Raw genomic sequence first — 24,412 nt, 5'->3', positions numbered from 1 at the left:
CTCCGCCACCCTCGCCTCATTGATGTGCATGTAACGTAATGGATGGAAGCTCTGGGCTTCTGTAGCTCTCACGCGGTGCTATTTTAAGAACAACCAAAGGGCTTTTGTTGCTCACAGTCCACCGTTGTGAAAATGAACGTCAATATTTATACACATCATGTAACTTCAAATGTTAAATCTGCTTCATTCAATTAATTGATTTGTGTCGAGCGACAACTTCTGCATAGTAATCAAATAATTTAGCCTCCTCCAGACTCAAACGTAAACTTTTCACGAGTGGTTTGTGAGGCTATTTAAGGTTTAATGTTCCAATTAGATTCAGAGAGTTACTAAGGGAATAATTTGTCACTCTTGGTTCTCATAAATGCAGAAGTCCATGTGGAACATCCTCCCTCTGTTTACTTTGGTTTTGAAATTTCACATTCATTTTATTTATTCACTCAAATGTTCCATCTATTATTTCATTCACCACTGTAGTGTCGTAAAAAGAGACTACTTATGCAATGTCAGAAATGGTGAAGCTTTTTTTTGTTAATAGGATAGTTATTAGGAAGTGACAAAGGAGGCTATTTCAAAATTACAATAAAGAGAAGTGTGTGTGTTGGGGGGGTATTTGCCATGAAGATTTTCTTACATCATAGGTTGCTTATAAGCCATTTTGGGGTCAAATATAATCCTCGCAAAGGCCAATGCTTTTCAATGAGTGGAGTGTCCTTTCACCAAGAATGAATGATGCATTCGGGGAAAGTGGGAAATCAGATTTATCCCACTCGAATTGTGCCAAGTTCCGACCTCAAAACATTCGAGGCAAATGTAAATAAAAGGCATGTGCTCACGTGACACAACGTGATTTGGAATCTTCACCGGAACAACAAAGAATTTACCGGAATCAGACATCCGTGTTTATATTTGCATCAAACCATTCTAATGAGATGAATCTGACTTCAAACCCTCCTTGAATGCAGCAAAAGACTCCCATTTTGATTTGTGACCTAAGCTAGGAATTGTCAATAGATATTCAGTATATTAAATGAAAAACATGAATTCAATTAAAATATAATTACTTAACCTTTGATCATACAAGAGAAGTTTGCTTATTGTTACCTAAACAACATTAGAAACTTTGGTTTTGCTCCACTAACTAACTGTGGTGACCCTGGAAAAGCAGAAAGTCACTTCTTTTCAGATCTAAGACTGTTTCCATTCTTTCACACCTTTGCAGATAATCCATCCACCTCACAGGTGTGGCATATCAAGATGCTGATTAGACAGCATGGTTATTGCACAGGTGTGCCTTGGCCGCCCAAATTAAAGGCCACTCTAAAAATCCATGGTAGTCATAAAACCAGTCACTATTTGGTGCAACAGCCATTTTCCACACACATCACGTTCACATCAAGTTGTTGATTGTTACCTGTGGAATGATGCTCCGCCTCCTTTTTTATGATTGTGCGGTTGCATGATGTTGTATACGCCAATCTGGAGCATCCCCCCTGAAAATGCTTAATGGGTGACATGGGATCAGTGAGTGCCCCATTTTGATAAAATAAATAAATAAATAAATAAATAAATAATAATAATAATAATAATAATAATAATAATAATAATAATAACAATAATAATTAAATAAATAAATAAATACAATAGGACTGGTCCTGCATACCAATTGCAGACTCCAACACTTCCAAACAACCTCTGCGGCATGATGCTATGTGATAAAACGAAACATTTTACAGTGGCCTTTTCATTGTGTGCAGCCTAAGGCACAACTCTGCATTAATTATGCTGTCTAATCAGCATCTTGATATGCCACACCTGTGAGGTTGGATGGATTACCTGCAAAGCGAAAATGCTCACTAACAAAAAAAGATATGTGACCAATGCTTGAGAGAATCACATATTACAACACAAATGTAAATGTGTATTTGTGAAGTTTTTCTATTGTTGAGCAAATTAGCAGCAACAAAACAACAAACAGTTTATTTATCTTTTGTCTACTTTATAAAATGCAAACCTCCCAGAGGCATGAAAACATATTTGCAACATCATTTACTGCAAATTTCTAATAAATATCCCCTCTGCCTGAATTTAGCCAGGACTGTTGGAGCCCACCTCCACACTAGTGAGGGTGGCAAAGAGTGCAAGTACTTTGGGCATCGCAATTGAGGGAGGAGCCAACACTCGACAGCCATTGCCACGAATTGTCACCATACAGGTGAGTCACAATCATGCCTCTGATACTTCAAATAACACCTGTTATTAGCATGATATGTTTGACATTTTATTTTAGGACACCATGACAGTAATTGGTCTCACATACAATGACTTCTCAGCCATGTATGACACTTAGCAATAGCCGTTTTTCCACCGCCGGAACTTTTGAAGAACTTTTCAGTTTACCTTGGTAAAATTCAGTTTGGGTGTTTTTCCACCAACAACAATTTCCAGGGTAATTAAATTCCCCAGGGGACATCCAAGTACTATCTCAGCAGCAGGGTCTCGCTGAGCCAGGCAGGAACTTTGAGGGGGCGGGCTGCAATGGCCACAGCTGATTGGTCAAATTTGGGGGAGTTGTTTTTACATCAGCTGGGCTCAATCAAATTCATTTGAATTAATTACCGAGAACTCAAAGACGCTGTGGAAACACAATTCTAAATTCCCTGCTGAACTTTTACAACCAAGAACTCCCTTTACCCAGAACTCAAAGTTCCTGGGCTTGTTGGTGGAAAAACGCCTATTGATAGGAAAAGAGCTTCTTCCTATAACATAAGGTCAGATAAGTGAGCGCATTACGTTATGTACATAAGCGCTTTAAATGCGTACGTATGTGAAATACTTTAGTATGTAGGTTTTTAATACGTACTGATTAACTAAGAATGTTAATATTTATTTTAATTTATGCATGTACTTAATTCACCTATGTAGGGTTTCTCACTCATGAAGACGCTGAACTAGTTTGAGGAAATAATTTAATTGTCCTTTATTTAATGTGATCATTTTTTGTCGTTCACGTTACGTTCAACAGTAATTTTGAGAAGTATGAAGAAATTGTGAGTATATTTTACCTAATTATGATTAGTAATTGGTTGTAGAATGTAATGTGGAATGTTTGGTAAACTGTGCACAGCATATTTAAGTATTTCAGAATTATTGAATTAATATAATATTTAACCACACTGTATAATTTATATTTACAGTCTTCCCTCGCTATAACGCGGTTCATTTTTCGCGGTCTCGCTATATCGCGGATTTTTTAAAGTGCAATTTTGCATATTTTTTTACAGTAATATACCCATTTTATAAAATTTATGAAGGTTTGAACATTGTCAATGTTTGAACAAGAGAGAAATGTGAGAACATGTAAATGCCTCAATGAGAAAAGTGTCTAAATTGTGTGGTAGGGGATTTTAGAGCCTTAAAACATTTATAAGAATTGTAAAACATAAAGCTAACTACTTCGCGGATTTCATTTATTGCGGGTATTTTTTGGAACCTAACCCCAGCGGAAAACGAGGGAACACTGTACACAATTAAAGTGGCTGCAAATTGTTACCCTACATTTATTGGGTAAATTCTATAGGTTAATTTTTTTCAGCGTATAAAACGAATTAAATCAATGAACAAAACACGCAAATGGAAAGGAGCCGCAACAAATGTCAAACAAATTTTAAGTGGCTAATAAGGAGGAGCTGAAATTCCATGACATAAAGCAATCTGTAATAAGGCTAAGATGGAAACTCCAAGCAGAATGTTTTCATCTTTCTGACGTCAGTTAAACTTTGTATCAAAAAATTCCATTTCACTCATACATATTGGAAATGTTTTGTTGGGCACTGCTATAGAAAGCTATTAACTGCGCCTTTGGTCAGCGCAGAACTTCTTGCCATTGACAACAAAGCCTTGCATTCACTCACTGACTATAAAACGAACATTTACTCACCACAGTTACACTTTCAAGATCAGAACAGTCGCAGGCAGTAGTGCCCAACTCTTTCAATGCTCTCTCTATGTCTTCTTCCTAGTGAGCTGGTGATTGAAATGAAAAGGGATACTGATTGCAACAGTCTGGTTGAAAGCGTTGCAAATCAGCACTTTCAAAATCTGGCAATGTACAGAAAAAGGCAAAACTGAGGAAGTGTGACGGCAATAGCAGGAGTAGGATCTGAGCCGATGGCCTCTGTTTTTGTAGACAGGAATGTGCGCTCGGTGAAAAAACAGGCGCATTGTCATGTTTGAGCCGGGGCAAGTCTTGTTTAGCGTGTTTATGAAATTGGTAGACACTACGCCTCATTCGGCGTTCTGGGGGATCTAACAATTTGGTCAGGAAAGATAGATTAGATGAAAAATCAGATCTAACTTGTGGTGCAGTTTTTGTCACGCAATTTTGGTGGATTTGATCGAGGCACAGGCAAACAGACTTGGCGCTCAACGAATGTGTCTGGTGGATATCGTGTTTCAATCATAAATATGACAACAGCGTGAGGCAATCCTTCTGAATGCTTGGAAAAAAAATGTATTAAACTATTTTTTATCATCCTCATTACATTATTTTACACCACCGACAGTGCGGCACAACTTACGGGCATGGCTGGACTCACACACACAGATGCAAGGGGGTGCAAGTTGATCTCCAATTGCCCACATCATATGCACTGCTACATCACCCACAAGTCTAAATCTTGCAGTTTACTTGTATCTACACACTTTGCACTTCCCAATATCATACACAGACCCCAGCGAGTCAAGAACCGGGAATGAGGAGAGCAGTTTCGATTGGCCGGGAGTTGGCTGTGTTCCCTCCCACAACGGCACAAACGCATCCTTGTACCTGTAATAAGTCTAGAAAAATACCAAACAAAAGAAAACTCCAGACATGTTGTTTTCTTTCATTATTGTGCCATACGTTTTTTGTTTAACAATGGTCTATTTTTGCTTCTGATTGCTTTGCAGTTGTGTTGAAATTGAGTATTTGCATCATCAATGCATAGGATTGTTTTTCCAGCTCCTCTAAAACTTTCTCTCACTCTTATTTTTTTATTTATTGAGACGCTGGTCCGTTTGCTTACACAATAAATTGTGTCGAGTAAATTTGACTCTATTTATAGTGGGACCTAATAGACTCAGTTTTAGATTAATATTTATACTTGGACGAGAGTAAAATAGAGAATTAAAAAAAATAACATTAGTCACTCAAGGGTTTAGGGACAAACTCATGATCTTCAATTTGGGAGACAGCCGATCTACTCGCTCAGCCATGCAGCTCCTGCTGTTTGTTCTGTAACTCGTGTCAGCTGGAATCTTCCTAATGCCAAGAAAAACGATGTTTTTGGTCTCCTCTTGGAGATAATCAAACACTAAGAGGGGCATAGCTCAGGAGGTAGTGTGACAGTTGAAGGTCGTGAGTTCGTTCCTCAACCCTTGAGTGACTTTTGTTTCCATTCTTTATTTTATTCTTTTCCAAGTGTAAATATTAGCCTAGTCTAAAACTGAGTGTATTTGGTCCCACTCTAAATAGAGTCAAATTTAATCTACAGAATTTACTGTGCATCTGTGCTCAATTACAATCTTAAATACCGAAAAGTAACTTGGAAAGAGAATTTTCCATTTCAATTTAACAACCAACTTCCAAGCCAACATTATCGATGTCACAACTGCAGTTACATCCCTGAACAATAACAGTGTAGCGCTTCATTGTTATTTGAAGCCATTAATAACACAGCAGCCTTGAGGTCACACTCGGAAAAGTGAGCTTTGAAAACTCTCACCTGGGGAAAGGTAAGATTGGTGTTATTAGGGCCTTGAGCAAGGCACCCAACCTCATTGCTGCCCCCAGTCAGGACCGAGCATCAGCATGATAAACTGGCTTTGAGAAAGGCAACAGGAGAGGGGGAAGAAAAACATTCATTTTCTTTCTGGCTGTCCGAGGGGCATCGGTTCCATTGGAGGGACAGATGATGGCATCACATCCCCGCCACTACACTATATTATTCTGTCCCCATTGTATAACGCAGTCAAGTTGATATAGCGCACCTTTGGCTTGTGCATTCTGTTTCTCCCTGGCTAGAAGATGCTTTACTGAATGCCGGCCGTTATCTTTCCAAATCACCGGTTGTGAAGCACCCGTTATCACTGCTGACTTCCCATCACGATGACCGACTGCTCTACCAGCATCGAGTAATTGTTGCAAGTGCAGACTCGAAATAAAAAGATAATAACCACACTGTGATGATAAAGCGTTCTCGATGTGGAAGCCATCCGAGTGACATGTAATAAGGTCAAGCAGTAGCAAGATTTGACCGGCACAGCTGAAATCAATGTCAAGCCAAACGTGGGCTTTTGCTATGTTGTTAGATTTGGCTTGCTCATGGTTGACACTTCAAACCTACCATGCTGGGAGGGTTACTATGCACATTGTGGGGGGTTTACTGGCACCCAGAGGTGATCTGGCATATTGCAATCTCCTAAATATCTTCTTTTTGTTGTTTTTTTAAAAACAGTCACAACACAATATCTCTCAGGGCTCTGATCAACTTCCAACTTGTACAGAAAATCAACTATTTTTGGATGTCTGGGTTCAAATCTGAAGGTTTCATACTATCCTCATGCACGTTTGGACTCCTAACTGTCTATAGGTGTGAAAGTGAGTATGAGCAGTTGTTGTATATATTAGCAACCAGCCCAGGGTGTACCCTGCCTCTCGTTCAAAGTCAGATGAGATAGGCTGCAGCTCGTACGCAAGTCTAAATTGGACACGTTCTATCCAAAGTGGATGGGTGGATTTATTTTGATCAAATAAATTCTGTTTCACGGTCACATTGTCAGCTTCAATACACCTTTTTTTAATGTAAAATATGTAACATTGTAAATGGCCATGAAATTGTAAAACTATGTTAACCTACAAGCGTGTTGGAGCGTTAACATGCACTTGATAATCGCAATGCGTCCCCTTGTGCAAAACGAGGCGAAGTAATAAGTTATGTGCAGCCCCCTAATCTAAACACGGCATTCTGATAAATATTGCGTTTGTGGAATATGAAATAAGATGCAAAATCCACAGTCGCTCAGGCCTCAGGTAACGACCAATCAGAGCTAATACAAACCCGACATGGCCAAACTCAGAAAACAGGTCAGCCACGATGTCATCTTCAGTCAACAGCAAGTGGAGAAATGTGTTTTTAAAGATATTAATTGTACATGGAAAAATAATGAAGTTGGGTAAGCTAAACCAATCAAACAATTGGGGGAAAACGATGTAAACAACTCAGCAACTCCGTAATTTAATCACACTGTACTTTGCTCCGTTTCACTCGCTCTGCAGTAACAGCATTCGGCCCCTACAGTTCGACATTAGTTGCATCCAGTTTTAAATCATTTGGTATTTTAAGCAAAACAACAACATACCCATGAAAGTATTTCACCAGTACAGTGTCGCTGCGTGTCCCCTGCCAGCCGCTTCCGCATTTCACAACCGGATTAGTGCGCTGTCACATGACCGCTTGACACAAAAGTTACACTTATCAAATTAAATACATTCATTGTAAATTTGAGTTTCATCCTGGTTACAGATACTTTTTCTTAGCGTGAGAAATAACAGTGAGAATGGAGAGAAATGCGAGTATCACACGTGTCAGTGTTGACACCCCTGGGTTATGTTAGCGCCATATAGGAACAGAACTCACTTGTAAATCTTGGAACTTGTAGTTAAAAGAACAAAACACTCAATTTTAATAACAGATGTGGACTGTGTTTAAAATATTAGCATAACATACTGTTTGTCTCACATTTATTTACTCTAACTTTGATATCAAGTGAAAATTCACATGGTAGTGGCTAACTAGCTAATGCTAGCAGATAGCACTAGCAGGACACAGGACTCTTGTGGAATAAAGGTCACAAAAAAGTTCAAAGTACAGAATAATCGTGTAAAAGATACGTTTCATATCATGAAACCAACTTGTTGTTGCACACATTTTTTGGCTTATTAGTATGTGGGGAATACCAAAATCTTACATCCTATGACATAAAATGAGTCAATTGAAGGAAATACATTTTAGCCTTTTTGTATTGGCATGTATGTGTTCAAATGTTTGGTCACTTATGAGACCCCAAAGTTTAATTATTGTGCTTCATTTGGATTATGACTGATTGATTGATTCTGACCACAAGGCACATTATAGTGTTCTAAGCAGTCATGACAATAATTAGAACATGTGATATCCTGTTGAATTAAATCCACATAGATGTGCCGTGAGTTACATTTACAGCTCTAGAAAATGGTTGCTTGTTCGTGCCATGCAAACTTGGAGAGAAGAATGTAATTGTCATGGCAGCTGTCACAAATATGACATTTAAATTGAGTTTGTCTTGAACGGTGAAAGTTCACCAGCAGCTGGGTGTTCTGATTTTCCTTCCTGAGAGCTCCTATTGTCACATTGTTCAGTGAACACCAACCACTCTTCCAGGCGTATGACCTCATCCCGGTAGGCTGCCTCGTTCTCTCCTCTTATCAGTCCCGCCACCGTCGTTTTTGTCAGAAACTTGACAAAGATGTTCTCCGGGTGGGTGGGACTGCAGTCAGATGTGAACAGTTGTGTTGCATTCTAGATTTTTACACCAAAGCTGAGTCATAAAGGTCATTTGGCCAATTGATTCCTGAGCCTGCAAAAAAAAAAAAAAAAGCTTGACGAATAACTCAATAACTCTGAGTTTAATAGCCAGCAAAATGGTGCAAAACACATTACTAAATCATCAGATAATATAATGTGTGGTCACCTTGGTAATGGAAGTGTGATTGGGAAATTGCATTTTTGGGATTGTCATTTACATGTCAGTTTCTTATTTCTGCAGGGGAGTAGTTGACAGGTGGGGGTCTAAGGTCCCTGCCTTTTCTTTATCTTTTCTTTTTCTTTGCCCTCACGCACACATATTTACAGCCATTATAACAAATTAATTTTGAACATTGGAACATGTTTTTTAGAGCTCAAAAGTCAATATGATGGCTAATGTTTGTTGTTTTTCCAGAATTACTCAAAATACAATCTTCCAAGTTATTATGTACAACAGTAGAAATTAATAAAACGAAAATAAAAGTCAAATACTGTTTTCACCAAAAACACATCTTTATACTTTCATCACGACAGTTTTCCGTTAGAGGCAACAATTGATAATTTATCCCCATTCCAAATGGTAAATGGTCAGTTGTTGATACAACATAAAGAATGCTCATGTCTGTCAGAGAAGCAGGTGCATCCGATTGGAGTTCTCTCACACAAGAAGACATTGTATCATATTGTATAAGTACAGACATCTTATTAGAAAATATACACCTGCCTCGAGAAGCAGTCGTGTATAAAGATAATAACTGCAAGAATTCTGATCATATATCAGCTATAATTGTTTCATTGATTAGGTCAAGTAAATGTTTGCAAACGCCTAAATTTAAAAAGAAAGTAAAACCGGGATGGAATGCTCATGTAGCAGAATTCTATGCAAAGGCATGTGATGCTTCTAGAGAGTGGAAATTGGCTGGAAGGCCAAGATGTGGTCCAATTTATGAGTACAAGAGGGTCACTAATGCACAATATAAATATGCCCTACGCTTCATTGTAAAAAATGAGCAATGGGCAATAAGAGCTGAATCTATGGCCAGAAAACTGCAGTGTACCAATACGTATGAATTTTGGAAGGAGGTGAGGGCCATGAAAATAAAAAACTCTCTATCATGTGCTGTTGATGGCAAAACTGGAACAGATAATATCTTGGAGTAATGGCGGCAACATTATAGTAGTTTATTTAACTGTGTACAGGGTAACACTTACTGTGTGAATGATGTTGACAGCTCAGATACAATCCTTTGTCATGAAGTACTGAAAGCTATCTCCAATTTGTTAAATAACAAAGCTATTGGTTTGAATGACGTCTTTGCAAGAGCGAGGTTACTTCCCCTGATCTCCATTTGTTTCACAGCTTTTTTTGTCCATGGGTTTTTGCATGAATCCATGCTATTAGTTCCTGTCATTAAAGAAAAAACTGGGAAGATTGGTAGTTCAGACAATTACAGACCAATTACTTTGGCCAGTACTGTGTCGAACGTTTTTGAAGCAATATTGCTGGATAAAATCTTAACAATTGTTACATCCTCAGACAAACAGTTTGGTTATTAGGGGTGGGGAAAAAAATCGATTCGGCGATATATCGCGATACTACATCGCGCGATTCTCGAATCGATTCAATAAAAAAAAATCGATTTTTATTTTTATTTTTTTTTAAGAGCTCAGAATTGTTCATTCGGTAGTCTTACCGATTCAACGTCTTATCATCATTGCCTTTTTTTTTCTTTTTTTTTGTGTGTGTGAATCAATTTTTAAACTTCCATTTTTAATGGAAAAATATTCAACAAAACGTCTGACTTCGGGTTAGGATTCACACCTTGAGCATGGAAGAATGTTATATGAACGGAACATTAAGCCTTAATATTTTATTTTAATGCTGTTCAAACATGAAACAGATTACAACCTCTATAAGACTGAAATTTCAGATAAATAAATAATACATTTTCATATAAATCTTACACTCTACAAGCTTACTGATTAGTATTTTCTAAATTTGAATGAAAAAAATCGCAACAATCGACTTATAAATTCGTATCGGGATTAATCGGTATCGAATCGAATCGTGACCTGTGAATCGTGATACGAATCGTATCGTCAGGTACTAGGCAATTCACACCCCTATTGGTTATAAAGCAAATTTATGTATAGACATGTGTATCTATGCTCTTAAAGGGACAGTCTGACGGTTTGACTCTGGAAATGGCACTTTTTAAATACAGGATTTAAACAAACTTCTTTAAACTTCTTCTCAATTTACAGATCTGGGCTTGTCTGTCATTTCTGGTGGTGATTTTGTCCTCAACCCCCACCCCCCCAGCCTGTATTTTGCCATTTTGTGTTTGTTTTGTAAACAGCGGGACGTTTCTGTGGAAAGAGTATTTACACTCCTCCAGCCAATCGCAGGGCGGGGGGTGGAGTGTCGAAACGGGGCCGGGCGAATTTCCCGGCTGCGTGACGTCACTCCCGCGGCAATTTGAGAACACGCACTGATAGTTTTTTTTTTTTACTCACTCATTCACACATGTAAGCTTCTGTGAGTGAGTGAGTGAGTGAGTGAGTGAGTGAGTGAGTGAGTGAGTGAGTGAGTGAGTGAGTGAAAAAAAAATCCGTGCGTGCTTTCGAATTGCCGCGGGAGTGACTTCACGCAGCCGGCCCCGTTTGCGACACACCACCCCCCGCCCTGCGATTGGCTGGAGGGTTGTAAATACTGTCTTTCCACAGAAACGTCCCGCTGTTTACAAAACAAACACAAAATGGCAAAACACAGGCTGGGGTGTGGGGGTTTAGGACAAAATCACCACCAGAAATGAAGACAAGCCCTGATCTGTAAATTGAGAAATAGTTTGTTTGTTTAAATCCTGTATTTAAAAAGTGCCTTTTCCAGAGTCAAACCGGCATACTGGGCCTTTAAAGAAATTACTAGCAAATACAAAGCTCAAAATTCATCCATTTTTATGTGCTTTTTGGATGCATCCAAAGCCTTCGACAGGGTAAATCACAGGAAGCTGTTTGTGAAGTTGACACAGGGGGGTGTGCTAAATTATATTGTTCGAATTTTAACCTAATGTTATGCTCAGCAAACGATGAGAATTAAATGGGGGAACAGTGTCTCCTTACCATTTCGCGCTACAAATGGGGTTAGACAAGGGGGATTATTATCCCCAGTTCTTTTTAACCTATATTTGGATGAGCTGTCAATAAGGCTGAAGGCATGCAATACGGGCTGTTATAGTGGTGATTTGCTGCTAAATCATCTGACGTATGCAGATGATTTGGTGAGTACTGCTGGGTTGCAACAATTGCTTAACACCTGTGCAAGCTATGACTTGGAGCATGACATCAAGTACAATGCAGCTAAAAGTATGGTTATGATATGTGGAACGAAGGAGGACAAAGTCTGACATTTCCTGCTTTTTATCTGTCTAATATTGTGCTTCATGTGACAAATAAAACAAAGTATGTGGGACATATATTGACAGAAGATCTGTCTGATGACGATGACATGAATAGGCAATGGAGGACATTATACGCTCAAGCAAACACTCTGGCATGCAGGTTTGGTTTCTGTACGGACGAGGTGAAGATCGAATTGTTTAAATCATACTGTACACCGCTATATACAGCTCACCTGTGGTCCAATTACAAGAAAGGAAGTTTGCAAAGGCCGCAGGTGGCCTACAATGACGTTTTGCGGGTGCTCCTTAGGAGGTCAAGATGGACCAGAGCAAGTGAGCTGTTTGTTACAGCTAGAATAAATGTAGTGGAAGCTACTTTGCGAAAGCTTATATACAGTTTTATTTGTCGCTTGAATAAGACTATGAACAAAGTTGTGCTATCTTTGACTGATGTTAAGTGTAGTGCTGTACGGTATCAGTCTCGGATGTGGAAACATTGGTATGACTGCCTGATGACTGTATAACCGTCCCCTGTTTTTATTGTTTTTATATTTTTGTTTGTTTTTTATTGTTTTGTTTTTTTATTGTTTTGATTATGCGTGTCTCTGTTGTTTGTTTGTATTGGACTCAGAGTCTAGAATAGAGTTGAATTGAATTGAAGTTATACACATGTTAATGCAAATGTTGAATTCATAACAACATATTGTACATATACAGTTATTTTGCTTAAAATCTCACTTCCTGGTTATTTTATACAGTACAGGCTTGGGTCAATCTGAGCAAGTTTGGGTCGTTTGGATTTTCACTTCTTAATAGTGCATTGGGAAAGTGAGGTTCTTTTGGAAACTGTTTTGGAAACACTAGACGAGACGAGTTTGAGGGCCGCAGTGATGTTTGAAGTTGTTTTTATAGTCAGTAACATAACATGATGTGACTCACGCTTTTTTAAAGCAGTCAAATATTGTAAACAATAAAGGGTTAACACTTTATCCTTATTCAGTCAGAACAAAACAAGACTGCCACTTTGAAAATTTGATACAATATTTCTTTTCCCACCAAGTGTGTCTGACACTGAAATATTCAAGAGAATGTGACATGTCAAGTCACCATAGAAAAGAAAAACGGCCACTTGAAGTTGGCTTGAGTCTGCTTTTGCCCTACTTTGGAGCGGGTCCATCCACAGTTTGGCACAGCATGCTTCAACGTATAATCAGAATGCAAATTTGCGTGACTTGGCCCTGCCAAACCTGACGGTAATAAATCCCAGTGACACTGCCTTCACGCTCTCAACTGAGAAAGGATGGACAAATACATGCTGCATTCAAACCCCAGAGGAAAACTGGGACATGAGGGCCTGCAGTGACTTCACGTGCTGTTTAGAGCAGTCGTTTTATAGCTGACACCCGGGGCACCATGAGCCATATATTGCAACTGGAAATTAAGGTGCAATAAATTATTGTGTTTTTTCCTAACACCACACATGCATATGCGGACTGATAAAAATATGTATTTATTTAGGAGCAAAGCAGCGTATGACCAATGCTATATGCATGCTATGTTCTGTCTCAATAAATATTTCATCGTAATGTTGTTCATTTATCTTCACGAAATAGGCTGTAGCAATTTGACTGATTATCTACATCCAATTGGGTCCAGCACAGAAGCTGTTCTGGATACATGCCCAGAGGTGCATAAGGAGATTGACATTTAAAATCTTGTCTCTTATTTACCTAGTTTCAAAACGTGCAAAGTATTAACAGTTGTAGCAACAAGTGCTTTTTTTGGTGTGTACATTTGTGTGCGTCAAATTGGAACATCATTCACTCATAGGAGTTATTGTTCAATACAAGTGAGAATGATAGTGTTCTGCGCACTTAGCCTTCAAAATCATGTGACTTTTTCACCAATGCCCTTTTTTGAATGAAGTGAAACCCACCGTGGGCTACATGTAGTGTTAAACAGAGTTAAAAAAAAATACAATTAAAAAAAAGCAACAAAAAACTGTCAAAATATTCAATGCAAATTTCATAAGGTATAAAACTATAAATCCTATGGAAGCGTATTGCAGTCATTTGGAGAAAAAAAAAAAAACTCCTGTTTTTCGGACAAATTTTTTTGGGGAGCTTTGTTTTTTTTTGAGTATTTTTTTTAAATATTTTTTTCTGTTTTACTGAATATTTTTTTCTGTTTTACTAAATATTTTTTTCTGTCATAAAAAAAATATATCTGAAAAACAGGGAAAAATATTATTCCGAAAAACAGAGAAAAAAAATTATTAAAAAAAACAGAAAAAAAGAATTATTCCAAAAAACAGAGCATCAACTTCTGTTTTTCAGAGTAATTTTTTTTTGGACCTCTGAACTCCAAGTGACCTATTGCAGACCACTGACCTGTATATATGACTGGCTAACCAATAGCCCATATATACATGCCAGTGCAAGCCATTGAAGTCACAGGGCGGCCATCTTGTTACTCCCACCTCGCAAGCAGACTACTGTAAAAACTATATGGTATACGTACAAATGAGACATATGCAGCTCGTAGGCAGTTAGTATAAGGCCGGAGGCGCGGTGGGTGTTTTGTTCCATTTTGTTAAAAAAAAAAAAAAACAGTGACCACCCTGGCACAAACCCCCCACCCCGCCTCCGGCCTCATACTAACTGCCTACGATCTGTATACTGTATGTCTCATCTGTACGTATACCATATAGTTTATACAGTAGTCTGCTCGCAATGTGGGAGTAACAAGATGGCCGCCCTGTGACTTCAACGGCTTGCACTGGCGTGTATGGGCTATCGGCTATCCAGTCATATATACAGGTCAGTGGTCTGCAACAGGTCACTTGGAGTTCAGAGGGCCAAAAAAAATTACTCTGAAAAACAGAAGTTGGTGCTCTGTTTTTTAGAAAAAAAAAAAAAATTCTGTTTTTTGGAATAATTTTTCCCCCCTGTTTTTCTGAGTATTTTTTTTTCTGTTATTTGGAATATTTTTTTTATGATAGAAAAAAATATTCAGTAAAACAGAAAAAAAAATTCTCAAAAAAACAAAGCTCTCCAAAAAAATTAGTCAGAAAAACAGTTTTTTTTTCTCAAGTGAATGCAATACGCTTCCGTAAAATCCTAACTTCCTAATGGTAAATCTTCTTCCCATTCAGCTTCTGTTTACCTGGATCCATTTGTCAATTTTTTTTTTAATTCTGCTTATTTATTGAGGGTTGCAGGAACTGCATAGAGCTTTTCTCCACTTACTTCAAAAAGCAGACAGTATAACCTGGACTGGTCACTATTTAGTAATGTTGCTGACAGTAGGGAGTAAATGATATCTAAAATATAAAAGCTAAAACAAACAAATGGTAGCGGATTGATTTAGTGAAACCTTAATTTTTAACCTTGCCACTCAAATTGCAATACAGCATCAAAGTATCCATTTGAACTTGGAAAACCTGGAATGGGCTGTTAGTCACCATAGAAGAAGAACGCAACAAGAATTGCTGACTCATCCATTTTCCCGTTAATAAGGTGTGCGTCTTGGGAAATGCACAACGTTGGATGACAGCTCTTTAGTTCAAGGCGTGCCGGCTCATAAACTCCGACTTTCTCATCATCTTTAGTTCAACTCAGTACTAAATATGTGCAAGCAGACTTTTTATTGGCCTGGGGAGCAACATGTCCTTGGCGTGGCACAAGTTTTGAATTTTAGATTTTATGTGCTGTCTTCTATCACTACTCACCATCAGGTTCGTTTTGCAAAGACATTCACTAACGTTTTTCAGTGGAAACGGTTTAGCAAATACACTGAATGAACATTCTGTTTGTCACATGACATTGTAGGACAGAGCCAGTCAGATGTTGCTTTATATTATTGTGAATATTTCTTATAATAATGATAATACATTTTGTCAAGGTTGTGTGAGGATTGAGGACCCAAATGCAAGGAATCAGGGAGGCAATGCGTGTGTGCACTCAAAAATTAAATATTTAATCTCAAAAGAACAAAAAGGCAAACAATGTACAAAAACATTACATCAACAGAAGTCTAAAATAAGTTACAAAGTAACTAAACAAACAATATGAAGTCTTGAGCAGGACACCAACCAACCAACAGCATTGACATGACAAGGACAATTAACTTGAAAGAAAGCAGGGAACTTGTGCTGCATTCGAGGAAGGTCGGGAGTCAGATTTTTCCAACATCATACCTGGAAGTATGCACGGGAGGTGAACTCGGAAATCTGAGTTGTGAAGCCAGGGATGAAAAAGGACTCCGACTTCACTGACCGGCTTCAATCTGACATCATTCAACAATGACGAACCCCATAGAGACAAAGACTATGAATGGCGAAACATAATTTACATGATTATAAACAAATGTACCAGTAGCCTATTTATTTATTTATTTATTTATTTTCATGTTATGACATTAGTTTAGTTTTCAGAAAAAGTAACTACATCAGCCAACGCGATTTTGACTGACTGTGTTAACTTGAACAAGAAACATTTTACCATAATCAGCCATCTTTGTTTACATTTTCAGCGAACGCATTGAAGTCAGAACTGGGAGAATACAAGTGGGATATAACCACTGATCTGGATATATGACTGGATAGCCGCTAGGCCAAGACTCTTGAAGTCACGAGGCTGCCATATTGCTCCTCTCAAAGAACGTTTCTCGACATACGATCTTATACATTTACAATATCAAAATTGGAGAGCGTTTGAGACAGTTACGTGGTATAAACAGCATGATTTAAATGTGTTAAACATAAACAAGAGGACTTCAGACATTGTCTTAAATACAGTACATGTATAAATTATATGCTTAATGATGTTTACAGGAGGAAACTTGTATATTTTTTTTTATAAAGAATTATAACTGTAATTCAACAAAAGATGCCTCTGTCAAATCTATTATTGGGGTCAAGGGAACTGAGTGATAGCAGCATATACTTGTGAAAAAATAGTGACCACCCAGCCGCTTGGCCTTATACTAACTGCCTACGAGCATCTGTACATATACCGTATAGTTTATACCAGGAGTCTCCAAGTTCGGTCCTCGAGAGCCCCTATCCAGCCTGTTTTTCATGTCTCTCTCCACTAATGCCTTGGTCAGGCTACACGAAAACAGCCCGATTTTAGCCCGACCGACGTGTCGTGGACAAACGGGGCATGTCGTAAACGATTTTGGGGTTGTCTTGACGTAGCGTCGCCCGTGTAGTGTGACACGTTCAACGATTGGTCGCCTGTTGTCCGGGACGGTTCACGACCATCACGATGAAAGTCTAGCATGTTAGAATTTTTGCTCGTCTTGACGCATAATGTGACATACTTACGTCGTCGTCCGTTTGGTTCCACAGCATTGACCAATAGCGAGAGGGAGAGAAACGTCAATCACACACTGAACAGCACTTTATAGCTCTTTTTATTTATGTGTGTATTTATTTATTTATTCATTTATGTTGTATTTATTTATCCCCTGGATATTTCATGGGATGGGACCGGACAGGTGCAACTCGAGGGAAAAAAACAAAACAAAACAAAAAGCGCCCCACTGCAGCGCTGCGGCTGCATGGAGTGCGCATGCATCCGTGCAACCCGTCAGGCTAGAGCGACATGAATAGAGGACCAAAATATATTGTGACTGTTGTTCTAATAATTTCAGAGATTTGGGCATATGAGTAGGGATGGGCACATATTTAGTGAGGATCGATCACATTTTCATATAGTCGGGCCAGACCTCGCCGCCTTAACTGTCACCCGCTCTCGCTTGAAAGTTTTTTCCCCCCTCGGAGTGAGTGGCGTATTATCCAATGCACCGTACTAAAACAAGTCAAATATGAATAAATAAAGCAGTATAAAAAAAATACTCAAACAATATATTTCAGTGTTTGATAAAATAAAAAAAACAAGATGTCATCCCGCAATTAATTAACAAAATCATATTACCCCGGCGCATATAGGCCTAAATAAATTAAAATACAGTGTTGACTACTAAATCATATTTTAAACACTATTGAGGAGCAGGGAGCACAAGCAATGTGCTCACATAACACTTTTTTTGTTGTTGTTGTTTTGTTTTGTCCCACCTCCCCGACAAACAGTGGCCGACGCATCTTGGCAAGACAACACGCAATGATCGGCTGGTGTCTTGTCGCGTTCAGACGTGTAGTGTGACTACACGCCCCATCCACGACATGGAGCGAATTTATCGGTTAATGTGACAGCGCAACTGTCGTGCAAGACAAAAAAATCGTGTAGTCTGACCTCGGCATAACACACCTGATTCATGATAGGGATCATTATCAGGCTTCTGCAAAGCTTGCTGATTAGCTGATCATTAGATTCAGTTGTGCTGAAGGACGGAGACATGGAAAACAGGCTGGATAGGGGCTCTCGAGGACCAAACTTGGAGACCCCTGGTTTATACACTAGTCTGCTCGTGAGATGGGAGGAGCATGATGGCCGCCCTGTATATTCAGGTCAGTGGATATATCCATCTACCCACCTCCCTCGAATGCAGCATAAAATACACACAAACTGACAAGGCAACGAGAGCCAGCTGGACAAGAAACAAGTAGCTGAAGGAGCTGATTGGATGACAAGCACAGATGGACATAATAAAAGTTAACGAGACTTAGATAAAAATGGCACAAAGAAAACATGACAACCAAAAATGTAAGGAAAACCAAATCAACTAAACACACATCATGACACTTTTTGGAGCATTTGTAAGATTATTTATTTATTTATTTTGCACATTTTACTTACCAATTTTTATATTACTGTAGTTTTCATTTATGAGTTCATTCATTCAAGCATGTTTTCTTCTGTACAGTATTAAGATGCACTAAAACGCTTTCAGCCTTGACATTAATGTACTCTTCTCAGAAACATTTTTCACAAGCTTGTCGTTTAGCTTTTCAAATATCTCTATTGTTGTCTTTTGCAAATGTAATGTGGGGAATTTCTTGCAAACTCAACTACAAGGTTAGCTTGTCGTCAAATGAGGCTTTCTTTACCTCTCATCCATATTTTGTTCAATTAGCCGGATGCAATCCTTGCAATATTCATTTATTGTATAACCTTTTTTGACAGTTTTGATAGTATGTTATCAATGTATTTTTTTTTTTAAATAACCACGTCTTTGTGTGTCCCTTTTCTCCAAGCGTGGCGGTTCAGCTCACAACTGTGGCCAGCTGAAGGTGGGTCAGGTGATCCTGGAGGTCAACGGGGTTTCCCTGAGGGGCCGCGAGCACAAGGACGCCGCGCGCCTCATCGCCGAGGCCTTCAAGACCAAAGAGAGGGACTATGTGGACTTTCTGGTGACTGAGTTCAATGTAGCACTATAATGGAGCGGGAGAGGAGAGCGGACATTTTCATTTCGTAAATGGCACAACTCTTTTGAGGTTCGACCTCACCGGTTACAAAGTCTCGTTTCTACCATGGAGCTGTTCTCGATTTCTTTTCAACACGTTACCTCTCCGCTGTGAGACCTTATGCACTACAGTAGATAATAGCAAAGCCTATATAATCTCTATTTTGCTCACTTACTATGGAAATGAATGGATCGGCCTCCATTTGAAATCAAATTCTTGCAGTCGTCCAAGTTAGCGCAGTCAGTTTATTTGGTTAGCTCTTGGCTACTGCACCTGAAAAGACTGGTCCTACTCGGCTTTCCTAGTTTGAATTTATATATGTACAGATGAATAAATATAGATGTATATACAAATTATATATGAAATATAAACCCATGGAACATATACACATATTTAAAAAAAAAAAAAAAATGAATTGGAGCAGATAAATGTTGTCATCGAATGAATGAGTATCGTGGAAGGGAGCTGAAGAGAAAGCACAAGGAGAACGCGCAAACGTTTGACTGCAGAACCACTGTGCCATGCTTCCATATTCAAATCATATTTTCTGTCTCAGTACAGCCAGACTGTAATGTTTTCAGAAATCGGGTGCCATTATAAGCTAATGAAAGTACGTCATTGATCAAGATCACGCCTGACAGCATGAACACATAACGAAGGAGCGTATAATGAAGATACATGGAACGCCTAAATGCTCTCAGTGGGTTTGAACATCTCCGAGTGTTTCACTTAAGACCACTCAGTGTTCTTCCCGCTCCCGCTACTCCTTCCACCCAGACCATTTTATTGGATAATTTCCAAGTCCCGGACTAATTAAACTCCCCAGGGAGCATGATGAAGCCAAGCCCAGTGCAACAACTTAAGAGGGGGTAGTCAGAAGGACTGGAGAGGACAACACTGCCAAAGAGTCTCTCCATTTATAGAGAAAAGCAATTAGGAGATAGGATATCAGGTAGTGTTCGAGAGATTGGGTGAAAATGGAAGCACTGGAACAAAATTCATCTGGTGTAAAGAGTAAACAAGATGCAACTACTGTTGAACCTTTCAAGTTGAACACAATCTGTTGACGGTGGCCCACCTCCAATTAGTTTGTAGTCGCTAAATATAATTGTCGTTGAATTATTGTCATCATAAAACCTTTTTAAAAGTGTACCTCCCGGTGCCCCATTTTGAGGTATTGATGGGGAAACGGAGCAATATTTATTGGGTAACACTTTATAATAACTATGTTATAACTAGTTAATAGATCATTAATAAATTGTTAATTAATGAGTTATTTGCTAACAGTTAATGAGGAATAGTTGCAAAAAAAATGTTCCAATAACATATATAAATTATTAACTGATACTTAAAAAATGACTAGCAATTTACTAATAGCTTGTTTAGGATCTATTACTCATTTAGTATGTGTAGTTATAAATCAATAACTATAAGTCATTACTTACCAATAGTTTACTCATGATTTATTAACTATCTACAAGCATATTTATAAATCCTTAACTGTTACCAAAAAACACATAATTAATGATGATTTAATTAACAGTTTATTCGTTATAACATAAGTATTCTAATGTGTTACCCAATATTGTAAAATCTGATAAATATCTGGTGTTCCCATTTTTGTGTCTAGTGTTGTATTTGCCAAAATAATTTCATTGGCGCTAGTGCTCGTCATCACGTTGACAGGTCGTCACTCGCACCCGTAAGTTACTATTAAGTGATATCCGCCAGACCGTGATCATTTCAAAATTGTCATCATATTTGTCGTCACTGAAAAAAAAATTTCAGACAAAAATGAAACGAAAACTAAAATGGAAGCAAGCCATGTTATGGCATCTAGACAAATATGCAAGTTTACTTTAATACATCAAATATAACAAAATAAAAAAACGTTTGGATGTAGTTTTTCTTGATTATATATATATTTGTTTTTATTTTGTGTATGCAGTTGAAACTCACAGAGATGAGAAAGTTATGGCATATTGTCTTCTGCATAAAATGAATCTTTGTAGCTGTACTGTGAAGATGCTTGTGTGGCAGATGGCGAGGACCTGCTGGGTTCATCATAACTTGCTCCCTGAAAATGACTTATAGTGTTCCTGGAAATTCAGTTTTTCAAAATGCACTTGAAAAAACAAGTACAATTTAATATTATATATATATATATATATATATATATATATATATATATATATATATAATATTAAATTGTACTTGTTTTTTCTGATAACGATCCCGATCATGAATCAGGTGTGTTAGTGGATGGAGAGAAATATGGAAAACGGGCTGGATGGGGCCTCTCGAGGACCGAACTTGGAGACCCATGCACTAAACACAAAAACATTTGTGGGCTTTGATCACCCTAGCTGAGGTTAATGTAGTAAACTAGGGTGGCGTGGCAGTTGATAATGAATTTCTCAAGCAAGACAGCACTTGTGTGCTATTAACCCTCCGTCTCCTACCCCCCACTCGCTTTGCACTGATTCTGGCTTCAATGTGTTTAGCTATTAGGCTACTTGACAATCAGAGATGGGGAAATCCAGGTCAAGAAAGTAAAAACCCTGCCAGGCTGCCACAGTTTGGCTTGAGCTTCGGGCGCTTGTACTCAACCAGCAGGTAAACGAGGTCATTACGAGAAGCACCTGTGGCTAAAGCCAAACTCTGGGAGTGTTTTTACTTTTTTGACCCATCTCTATTGACAATACGACTGCAAATTCTACTTCTATTCTGCAATGTGACGGTTATCATTAGTAACTTGCGGAAGGAACAATCGAGCACATCCTGTTCAGAAGCTAATTAAGCTAATTAAACAGAAGCAAACTTGTTCAGGCCAAGCGTTCTCAGACCAAGGAAGTATACGGTACGAAATGCTCATACAAGTCAAACAAACTGGACTTCTCGGCGTCTTCTGAGTGCGCCTAAAATGTTCCGCTGCTGGCTTAACAAATGCTCAGGTGAATCGTTGACAAATCTTTGAAAGGCAAAATGGCAAGAAAGCTCCATTAGTTGTTATTTTTCTGTTTTTGTTTCAATTCATAGCGTTTGTTTAATTAAAGGCTCGCCAAACAGTGATAAAAGGTTTGTCTAATATAACCGAAATGAGCCCATCTTTTAAAAATATGTCAATAGCAGTAAAGGCCTCAGTGACCTGCTATTAAAAGGCCTACGGGGAGGGAGAGATGTGAGAGGAAGTAATGGCAGCTTCAGACAGTCTCATTAATCACACGCCACCATGATGGCGGTCTGGCCTTCGCTCTGACACGGTGGCGTAGACTTGAGAACCACCCCCCAAACAATGACTTCATCTTCACTCCCTACTTCCTGAATCAGTTGATCGTTTGATTCCATTTGTTTCATTGAGTGTGCCTCCTCTTATATTAGTCGGTTAGATTTGGTTATTGTTTAGCTTCCTCCCTGGGATGCTCTACATATGCCTTTTTTCTTCTTCTTTTGTCTCTCATCGGTCACAGTCCTCATGTTGTTTGCCTGCTCCCAGCACATTTGAACAAGGAGGGTTATACAATGCTATTTATACAGAAAGTGTGTTTAATTTTTCAATAAAGATAACTGCACAAAACTGTCAGATGTATGATGGAGAGAGCTTGGACAACACGTTTTGTTTTGTTTTGTTTTGTTTTGTTTTGTTTTGTTTTGTTTTGTTTTGTTTTGACATTGAAGACCTCTAATATCTACTGATGATCTGATGGGACACCTGCTCGCCCACATCAGCCTCCTGCCCATTGGCATCCTCGTAAGCTTTGTCACACTCATCGTGTTTAAACAGGAGCCGCACACGATAGGTGGGAAGCGCGCTGGTACTGCCCACATACTCCTTTTTTGCATGTTGATGTGAACCCTCGCTACGTCAAGGTTGGTTGTTTGGCTCCCCCATTTGTTGTTTTTGTTCCCTGACCATACTCCTGTCTTTAAAAAAATAAAATAATCTTGTGGAAAATTCCAACAAATTAAAGAGATCTCAAGTGACCAGAGGAAAAACTAAAGAGAGGAAGGAGGGAAGGATAGATAAAGCAAGGTGTGATCCACAGACACCAGCATCGACTGATTCAACGAGCAGTGGGAGGGAGAGGCGAATTCTGTCTGAATTTCAGTCGATGCTGGTGTGATGGATCTGGCATGCATAATGACCGCCACCAAAGAAAGGAGCCGTCAACCATGGCCCAGCAAAGCGAGCACCGCCCCCCCAGAATCACCCGAGCCGCGGCAGCACCAAGGCCACCCCCACGCCGCCCGGGCGGATACCGGTCGGCGAGTCAACCCAGATGCCTGGAACACCCCCGCCCCAGCCCGCACCCCCGAGCCCAACGCCGCAGAATGTGGCCCGGCGGGCCCCCACAGCGCCCCACCGGTCCCCATTTTTTCATTTATTTATTTTATTTTTATTTTACTTATTTTTATTTTTTATTTTTTTTTATTTTTATTTTTTAATTTTTTTTTTCATTTAAAAATACTGCTAAAATGTACTCTGAATACTTCTTGTAAAATTGACTTAATTTTTGAGTGATAGTTATTTTTCTCCCAAGTAAATATAAATTATAATGATAGATATTAGATATATATTGATAAATACATTGTTTGTTTTTTCAGTGCACCCTTCCTTGTTCTCAAGACTTAATGCGGGCAAAGCTCTCCTCTTCTCACCTACAATCTTGCCGTTTGGCCCACTCGGTTTCAGAGCTACTACGCTATGATTGGTCAACTGCTAGTCACATGACATATGGACGCCATATTGTTACCCTGCTGCTATAGATTTCGTAGTGTTTTAAATGAGAGGACTGGAAAGCAAATAACACTTGCTGTGCAAAGTAAAATAAAACGATTTGAAGTAGGTGGGACTGCAAAATTAAGCCTTTGACCTTTTATCAAGTTATAATTAAAAATACTAATATAATTGATTTTAATTATAAGCCTGTACAAAGTGAATGGACTTAAAATAAAAATATCAATTTTAACTCTTGTTAAAACAAGGGCCCATAATGTGGAAATGAGATTGTGGATTTTGTGTTGTAAATAAA

The 24,412-nt window shown here is 38.7% G+C and overlaps 1 protein-coding gene across 5 annotated transcripts in view; it reads left to right on the top strand.

Annotated features, from left to right (window-relative positions):
- Positions 1 to 23,416, top strand: part of whrna (whirlin a) — a 157,900-nt gene extending 134,484 nt beyond the window's left edge. For 4 of the 5 annotated variants that reach the window (XM_077497299.1, XM_077497296.1, XM_077497298.1 and 1 more), the window contains 2 exons: positions 2,093 to 2,215; positions 19,170 to 23,416. In XM_077497299.1, coding sequence (XP_077353425.1) covers positions 2,093 to 2,215; positions 19,170 to 19,352 — 306 coding nt within the window. In that variant the 3' untranslated portion in view covers positions 19,353 to 23,416. The remainder of the gene's footprint in view (positions 1 to 2,092; positions 2,216 to 19,169) is intronic. The other variant, XM_077497297.1, reaches the window with a different exon arrangement.
- Positions 23,417 to 24,412: the final 996 nt, after the last annotated feature.

The sequence above is a fragment of the Festucalex cinctus genome, chromosome 15 (assembly GCF_051991245.1).
Source record: "Festucalex cinctus isolate MCC-2025b chromosome 15, RoL_Fcin_1.0, whole genome shotgun sequence".
Classification (NCBI taxonomy): Eukaryota; Metazoa; Chordata; class Actinopteri; order Syngnathiformes; family Syngnathidae; genus Festucalex; species Festucalex cinctus.
This window is presented reverse-complemented; position numbering and strand designations above follow the sequence as displayed.